This window comes from Protobothrops mucrosquamatus, unplaced genomic scaffold (assembly GCF_001527695.2).
Source record: "Protobothrops mucrosquamatus isolate PMUCROS unplaced genomic scaffold, P.Mucros_1.0 scaffold4384, whole genome shotgun sequence".
Lineage (NCBI taxonomy): Eukaryota > Metazoa > Chordata > Lepidosauria > Squamata > Viperidae > Protobothrops > Protobothrops mucrosquamatus.
Window position 1 is genome coordinate 142,836 of NW_015390297.1, and position 9,329 is coordinate 152,164.

Below are 9,329 nucleotides of genomic sequence, written 5' to 3' on the forward strand. Positions count from 1 at the left end.
AGTTTCTCCTTAGTTCCAGGTTGCTTCTTTCCTTGACCAGTTTCCATCCGTTGCTTCTTGTCCTGCCTTCAGGTGCTTTGGGGAATAGCTTGACTCCCTCTTCTTTGGGGCAGCCCCTGAGATACTGGAAGACTGCCGTCATGTCACCCCTGGTCCTTCTCTTCATTAGGTTAGACATATCTAATTGCGTACGTTACAATGGCACTGAAAAAAGCGACTTAGGACCAGATTATCACAGTTATGACCCATGCGACATCTCCACGGTCACACGATCAAAATTCCTGGCAAATGACTCCTATTTATGACGGTCGCAGTGTCCCGGGGAGTCACGCGATCCCCTTCTGCGACCTTCTGACAAGCAAAGTCAGTGGGTCGTAAAACGGGGCAAAACTTCGCCAAACAGCTGCCTCGCTTAGCCAGAGAAACGCGGGTGGGCTCAATTTGTGCTCGTTAAGTTGAGGACGACGTGTGTTTTGCTTACTGACCTTAGCTTCCGGATCGCTGTTGATGCTACCGGGATCAGGTTCGTCACACTGCGGAGGATTTCTATTGAATTAAAAAAAAAAAAAAAAGGAGAATCTTCTGTTAGATTAGACCAAGCTTCCAATAGATATCGACAAAGTCAAAGAAATTCCAAATCACACCAAGGGACACCAAAGGGAGGGGAATGTTTTAAATCGGACACAGGCGGTTCCAAAATGCTGGGCAGGCAGACCCGGAAAGAGGCTGGCGGTACATTTCAGGACCTTTGGATGTGGTCCTGCACTACAGTAGACAGCCCACCGCAGCGTAACCAAGATAGAATTGCGTGTTTTGTATTGAGCCGTAAGATAGTGGATAGTGGACGTGGCAGTGCCTGGAGACAGCAGAATAGACGAGAAAGAACTGGAGAAGATAATAACAACAACAACAACAACAACAACAACAACAACCACCATCAGTGCCAGCCAATTTGAATGTTCAGTTGACTGAGGTTCATGTTTAATGAATAAAAGATAATAATAATTCCTTTCCTTCTTTCTAACACTCCTTTGTGGAAATTAACAGATCGGTGGTAAAATGGGCAGCCAATAAATGTGGTAGATCAATAAATCAATCAAAATAACCATCCTCAAATTCAGGTAGTCCTCAGCTAACGACTGTAACGGAGCCTGCCCGTTACAGTCTTAAGTCGTGAGAGTAAAAAAAAAAATAACGGACCAACCTGATTTTACGATCTGTTTTGGCCACGGTTGTTAAATGAATCACGCGGTCATTAAGCAAATCTGGTTCCCCCCCCNTAGATCAATAAATCAATCAAAATAACCATCCTCAAATTCAGGTAGTCCTCAGCTAACGACTGTAACGGAGCCTGCCCGTTACAGTCTTAAGTCGTGAGAGTAAAAAAAAAAATAACGGACCAACCTGATTTTACGATCTGTTTTGGCCACGGTTGTTAAATGAATCACGCGGTCATTAAGCAAATCTGGTTCCCCGCCCCCGTGAACTTTGCTTGTTGGAAGACAAGTGGGAAGGTTGCAAATGGTGATCACGTCACGTACGCACGCACACACATACACACACACGACGCTGCAACTGTTATAATTATATGCTGGGTTGCCCAAATCCTGATCATGTAACCCTGGGCACACGGTAACGGTTGTAAGTGTGAGGACCGGTTGTAAATAATGGGTTTTTTTCCATCACAACTTTGAATAGTGCACTAAACAAATGATTGCAAGCTGAGCGCTACTTGTGCAAGCAAAGGAATTTCTGTAGGAGAAGAAGAGGCGGAGTCTGGGGTTGGAGTCAAGAGAGGAATCAGCCTGGAATCATTACATTGCCGTAAGTGGTCTACGTCGGAAGTCCCCAACCTGTGGGCCACAGCCCCACTACAGGTCCGGGGCCTATTTGCAACCGGGCTGCGCGAGTGGCTGGCTGATGCGGGTGCGTACATGTGCACAGCCCCACTCACGCGAGAGTCGTGGGCGCTCGGGGCCTCGCGCAAGCGTCACAGGGGCTCGCGGCCCCCACGTGTGTGTCTCAGGTGCTTGCAGTGTCACTCACGCGAGGGTCACGGGGGCTCTCGGCCCCACTTGAGCGAGCAACAGGGGCTCCTGCGCACGGAAGCACACGTTCAAGCGCCTACCCCTCCCACAAAACCATCCCCTCTTTCCCCCCTTGCCCCCCCATGGGAAGGTTGGAGAACTCTTGTTTAAGTCCACCCCCCTTTGAATTTTGTTGACTTTTATCCAGCACCAATTTAGCGCTGTCAATTGACCAGATTCTTTGAACACTACATCGCCGTACGTGGCGCGCAACGCGGTGGTCCCGGTTTTTCGCCCCTGACGAATCTTGCCACCTTGTCCACCATCATCCCCTCTTTCTCACCTGAGCTTCAGGGAAGCGTATCGTAAAGTAGCCCCTTCAAACTCTTTCAAACTGGGGTCTGGGTTCACGGTGGCTGCGTGAAGGTCCTGCGGGAGGATGAAAAAACAACGTGTTAAGCCCGTTTGACCCAGAGCAACTCTCCCTTCTTAAAGAGGGTCGGAAAACAAAGATATATATATATATGCTCGGCAGACACACAAGCACGCATGCGTTGTTCACAGCACAATTGTTAAGGGCAAGCACGTGGGGATGACAAATGAGCAAATTCAGGCTGTGTGGGGGTGAAAAAAACAGGCACCAGGAACCCGTTTTTGGGGGGGGATCCAACCTGGCTTGGCAAAGCTCACATTCATTTGGCTGATTCGTTATCATGAGTGATATTTGGAGGGGGGGGGAAGAGAGACCAGCCCACACAGCTACAGCCATGCAAAATGCAAATCATAATTTATTTTTTTTAACCACCCCCCCCCCAAAAAAAGAAGAAGAAGCTGAAATGAGTATCAAAAGCTCTTCGAAAAATCTGACCGGATACTTGCCTTCCAAATGTCACTATTAATCTTTGCCCCGTTCAGCACCGCAAAATCACTCCAGGGCTGTTTCTAGATATATGTATGTATATATATATATATATATGTATATATTCACACAGGAAAAAGCATAATGTTGTTTTTTTTAAAAAAATAGATAAATAAACAGGAAGGGCATGGAAAGGAAGGGGGGGGAAACACACAGAAACACCTTTGTTAGCACCGATATTTAAAGGCTGCGTTAGGGAACATAACACCTCAAATTGCACGGGGATGTAATTTACGGAGCTGGCTCAAAGCAGGAGGCCCAAACAACTGTACACACAACCCCAGGAAACCGACACAAAACACAATGCGCTGCCCACTCTCCGTGGCTGTGGTTACTGGTAGGCCAAAAGAATGGTTAAGCGTCGCGATCAAATGTTTAGCCAACACATTTTTGCAGAGGTGACTCTGAAGCTGGTTGCCTAGCTTGGCCCTCTCTGAGCCAGTCCCCAATAAAATGGTATTTTTAAGAAAAAAAGCAAAGGTTGCCAAAGGTTATTTTGCAGACCACTTGTAAATCAGGGAACGTATCAGGAGATGCCTTTATACGGAGTAGGTTTTCCTTTGCTGTCAATCCCTGCACAGGCGTGTAACGCAGTGGTGGCGAACCTGTGGCACGGGTGCCAGAGTCGGCACTCAGAGCCCTCTCTGTGGGCACGCGCGCCGTCGCCCCCGTCCTAGGCCTTCCGCTGGGTTTTATAAAACCTTTTCGCTTTAGGCCTCCGCCGCCATGTGCAAAAAAAAAAGGTTCAATCAATCAGTCAATTTCAACTTCTTGCGGGAAAAAAAAATCTCGCAAAGTTGGAATTGATTGATTGAACTTTTTAGTCCCACCCAGTCTGCCGTTACCACAGCAGCCACGCCCACCCAATGGGCCACACCCACCTGGCACCCGACGATGCGTAAGTGGGTTTTGGGTTGCAGTTTGGGCACTCGGTCTCTAAAAGGTTCGCCCTCACTGGTGTAACGTAACTGAATTTTCTTTCTTTTTTTTTTTTTAGCTATGATGGCTTTTTTTTTTTTTAAAAAAGCAGGGCTTTAGGATAATCATGGTCTCTTGTTCACTACTTGAGCCCCGCTGAAATGGCCTTCATCACCATGGATGGGGGGGGGGTTGATGTAGATATCTCCAGTGTAGGGCTGACTAGAGAAACGGTGGGGTCCCTTGGTGCTCTCAGAGCTTGGCGGTTTTCTTGCAGGCGTTTTATGACTCAACTAGGTAACATCATCAGTGCTAGAAGGGTGCAATCCCAAAACAACTGGAGCACCACTTGAGCACCATCATTGGCATTGACAAATTCGCCATTAGTCAATTGCAAAAGGCGGCCTTACTAGGAACTGCTTCCATCCTGCGACGAGATCTGTAATACCATCAAACATCCACATCTGCCTATCCCAGGTCCTTGGGAAGGACTCCATAGACAAAAATGCCAGATCCAGTCTGAACATCTGGCTGACTGTGCGATGGTTAATAATAATAATAATAATAATAATAATAATAATAATAATAATAATAATAATAAAATAAATAAATAAAAAACATCCACATCTGGCTATCCCAGGTCCTTGGGAAGGATTCGATAGGTAGACAAAAATGCCAGATCCAGTCTGAACATCTGGCTGACTGTGCGATGGTCAATAATAATAATAATAATAATAATAATAATAATAATAATAAAAAATAAATAAATAAATAAATAAATAAATAAATAAATAAATAAATAAAAAAAATAAAAACATCCACATCTGGCTATCCCAGGTCCTTGGGAAGGACTCGATAGGTAGACAAAAATGCCAGATCCAGTCTGAACATCTGGCTGACTGTGCGATGGTCAATAATAATAATAATAATAACAACAAAAACAACAACTAGATTGGATGTAATCTAGTCCAACCCCGTCTAAAATAAACTTATGGAATTGATTGTTTGTTTTTCTTTTAAAAAAATGACATATTCATTTAAAACACGGTTTACTCTCCGATTGTAGGAGGCCTTCAACCTTACCTCCGTTTCTGGACTAGGCGAGGAGGCGAGCGAACTCAAGGAACCGTTCCTTGAGCACTGAAGATCCGCGGGCGCCGAGATGGGGCGCTCCCATTGGGTGGTCCCTGTGGGTATGTGCCAGTAATAGACCCCCGCTATATCGCTGATCTTCTTCCAACCCGGTGGAAGGTCAGGATCGGACTGGAACGAGTGGTCGCTCCAAATATCTGCTGGGAAGAAGAATCCACCAAAAAAAGTCTCTTTAACTGCGAAGGTTCAAGAAATTGGGGGGTGGGTGGGGGAAAAAAGCGTCTAATACTTGCAAAATGACTGTCGTCTATGCCGATTCTCAACCATCCAAGTCCCAAAAGCGCTCCCTTGAAAGGCAACTGGACTTTGTTTTTTTTTCTTGAAGATGTTTCGCTCCCCATCCTAGAAGCTTCTTCCGTTTCGGACTGAACGGCGGAGGTTGGAAGGATTTCTATTCCTTGCAGTCATCTGGTCGTTAGTACTGCTGAACTTCCCGCCGTTCCAAGAAGGTTCCACGCCCGTTTGCACTACTCAGGTGACCCTTGAGGGCACAGGTGAACCTCCAAGGGGGTCTCCACGGCTCTCCGAAAGAGCGCAAACGTCCAGAGGACTGCGAGGGATAGAAATCCTTCCCTCCTCCGCCATTCGGTCAGAACGGAAGAAGCTTCTCGGATGAGTAGCGAAACGTCTTCGAAGGAAAGCCTTTCAAAAAAGCACCCTTGGGAGAAAACGACCATCCTGTCAGCAAAGCAAGACCCTTCGCCGTTTCTGAAGTGTTTCTTCAGCTAATCAGAAAAAGGTGAGCAAAAAAAACCAACAGTCGGAGCAGGGACAACTTTCGACTTCCCGCTGGCTTCCCCAATGAGTTCGTTCCTTCGTGGGAAGCTGGCAGGGAGCATTGGGAATTATAGCCGCGTGACCACGGTCGAGCACGATGCGGCAGCTGCGTTGAAGCATCCATGCTTGTGCCAAATTTCAACGAGCTCTGAATTTTGGACGCATTCTACACAATAGTGCCTAGGTTATTGGGCACCCAACTTCCAAATAAGTTCCATCAATTTAGAAGCAGCAAGGAAAGGCTAATTCGAGAATGGGAGAGCTCTGTCTAAAACGACTGGGCTGTTTTAAAGTAATTTGCCCGATTAATAATAATAATAATAATAATAATAATAATAATAATAATAGTAGTAGTAGTAGTAGTAAAGTTGGAAGGGACCTTGGAGGTCATCGAGTCCAACCCCCTGCTCAGGCAGGTAACCCTATACCATTTCGGACAAATGGCTGTCCAGTCTCTTCTTAAAAACTTCCAGTGTTGGAGCATTCACCGCTTCTGGAGGCAGGTTGTTCCACTGGTTAATTGTTCTCACTGTCAGGAAGTTTCTCCTTAGTTCTAGGTTGCTTCTCTCCTTGATCAGTTTCCATCCGTTGCTTCTTGTCCTGCCTTCAGGCGCCTTGGAAAATAGCTTGACTCCCTCTTCTTTGGGGCAGCCCCTGAGATACTGGAACACTGCTATCATGTCCCCCCTCGTCCTTCTCTTCGTTATACTAGACATCCCCAATTCCAGCAACTGTTCCTTATATGTTTTAGCCTCCAGTCCCCTGATCATCTTTGTTGCTCTTCTCTGCACTCTTTCCAGAGTCTCAACATCTTTTTTACTACTGCTAGGCACTTCCAACTGCGTGACACACAAGAGATACGGCAATATTTGGTCCCGTAATATCGCAAAATACTAGCTGTGGAGCCAGGAAAACGAATCAGTGCAATTCCAGCTCAGATAACAAAACCCTGTGAAGGCAAAATTATACAAAGCTGCTCATAATGGGTGATTTCCCCCCCCTATATCAAGCAACTGAACAAAGATGAAAAGAACACAGCAATAATTGTTCACGGTTTACAGCCCGGCACACTGGAAACAAATCAGAAATTCAATTTCTTTCACTTGGAAACACAAATGCAAAACGAGCACCCCGGCAAAGCCAGAAAAAAAACCAGTGTAAATAAACCTAATAAAAGTCAACGTGGAAATGAAAGCCGCTTCTGCATTACGGTCACAAACATTTCCAATCCCCCCCCCCCCAAAAAAAGACAAAATTTATTTGGGAGACTCTGGCTAAGGGAAATGCCAACTTATTGAATCAAAATTAGGACGGATTCCTTCGATTTGCAGGTCGTCCTCAACTTACGACCGCAACGTTTCCGTTGCTAAGTGAGACATTTGTTGTTCAGTCAATTTTTTCCCCTGCTTTATGCCTTTCCTTGCCCCAGTTGTTAAGTGAATCGCTGCAATTGTTAAGTTGTGAAGTGAAGCCGACTTCCCCACGGACTTTGCTCGTTGGAAAGTCGCGGAAAGGGGATCACGTGACTCCCGGGGACACTGCAAACAGTCGTAAGTACATGCCAGTTGCCGAGCCTCTGAAGTTTGATCACGTGAACCACGGGGGAGGCCGCAACAGTCCTAAGTGTGAAAAAGGGTCCTAAGTCACTTTTTCCCGTGCTGTTGTAGCTTTGAACAGTCGCTAAATGAACCGTTGTAAGTCGAAAGCTACGTGTATTGGAACCATCCAAATAGGAAAACAAAAAAACGGGGGCAGATAACGTCAGAAGATAAATAGATGCAGGCCAGGGGGGGGGGGGAGAAAAGCGCAGGTCACACTTAGCTCCCTTCAGTTTTGCAACCAGAGAAATTGGCTGAGCAGCTGCAAACTGAGTGTCAGCATCCAAACATCTGGAAGAAAATGAAACTCACTTCAAGGTTTTAAGGGACAGTAATTTATCTGAATTATTTTTGAAACCCAGACCTCTGGAGGATTAAAAGTGTCTCTCAATCGGGACATCCAGTGAATCAAATAAGATAAGATAAGATAACCTTTATTGGCATTTTTTACTGTGGGCGCAATGGCACACATTAAAAGTGATAGGTAGATAGATAGGTAGATAGGTAGATAGGTAGATAGATAGATAGATGATAGATAGATAGATAGATAGATAGATAGATAGATAGATAGATAGATGAGAGAGAGAGAGAGAGAGAGAGAGAGAGAGAGAGAGAGAGACAGACAGATGATAAATAGAGATAGATAGATAAATAGATAGATAGATAGATAGACAGACAGAGAGATAGACAGATGATAGATAGATAAAGATAGATAAATAGATAGATAGATATGATAGATATGATAGATAAATAGATAAATAGATAGATAGATAGATAGATAGATAGATAGATAGATTAGATAGATAGATAGACAGATGATAGATAGACAGATGATAGATAGAGATAGTTATATAGTTATATAGAGAGATAGAGAGATAGATAGATAGATAGATAGATAGATAAATATGATAAATAGATAGATAGATAGATAGATAGATGATAGATAGGTAGGTAGGTAGGTAGGTAGGTAGGTAGGTAGGTAGGTAGGTAGGTAGGTAGATAGATAGAGGTGACGTCATGGTGATGTAACCCTAACCCTAAGACTTAGAGAATGGAATGGAATGGAGTGGAGTGGAATAAATATTGGAATATGGAATGGGATGGAATGGAATAGAAAATAGAATAGAATAGAATAGGAAGGGACCATGGAGGTCATCTAGTCCAACCCCCTGTTCAGGCAGGAAATCCAAATGATTCTCCAGCCTCTTCTTAAAAGCCTCCAGTGATGGAGCACCCACAACTTCTGAGAGCAAAGCCGTTCCACTGGTTAATTGCCCTCACTGGTAATAGGTTTCTCCATAATTCTATCTTAACCTATCCGGATAGCCTTTCTCCAGCGGCAAACTTTGGTATTTTAATGAAGGAAATATGATATTTTACCTGCAAGGTGACACAGAATTTAATTAAGGATGGCAGTATAATTCAACAAACGTCGGTAGGTTTTCACTGAAGGAGACAGTCTGAAATTTCATCCGAAGCACAGCACCGTCCCAGAGCGCAATTAGATTAGCTATTCAACCCGAAATAACGAGATCTTTTCTCATTAATAATAAAATACCGCCAAACACGTGAATTCTCTGTGACTATATATAAATACGATTGCAGCTGAACAAAAATCCATCACTGATTTATAGGTCGACTTTTCCGTAACTGGATTATACCAAGGCTGACAAATGGAACAGGTGATTAATCCAGGTTGTGCCAACTGTCGTCTCGGTAAAAATTATAATAATAATAAAAGAATAATTCCCGGTTATTTATCAAAGCCATCCGACGGATCTACCAACTAAACGCCGAGCACTTCAAAACTAATCTTCCGTTATATGGCGGAGCGACTTCGTCCGGCTTCAAGCTGAAAAACTTGGGAAGACCAGACTCCGTGGATTTAGGATGATTTAAGAAAAGGAGACAACGGGAAGTGATGTGTGACATGCGTAA

At 44.6% G+C, this 9,329-nt stretch overlaps 1 protein-coding gene across 1 annotated transcript in view; it reads right to left on the reverse strand.

Annotated features, from left to right (window-relative positions):
- Positions 1-9,329, reverse strand: part of APBB2 (amyloid beta precursor protein binding family B member 2) — a 53,199-nt gene that overhangs the window by 36,091 nt on the left and 7,779 nt on the right. Inside the window, exons 2-4 of the mRNA XM_015828289.1 lie at positions 4,948-5,153; positions 2,371-2,456; positions 486-546 (exon numbers count right to left, since the gene is read on the reverse strand). Coding sequence (XP_015683775.1) covers positions 486-546; positions 2,371-2,456; positions 4,948-5,153 — 353 coding nt within the window. The remainder of the gene's footprint in view (positions 1-485; positions 547-2,370; positions 2,457-4,947; positions 5,154-9,329) is intronic.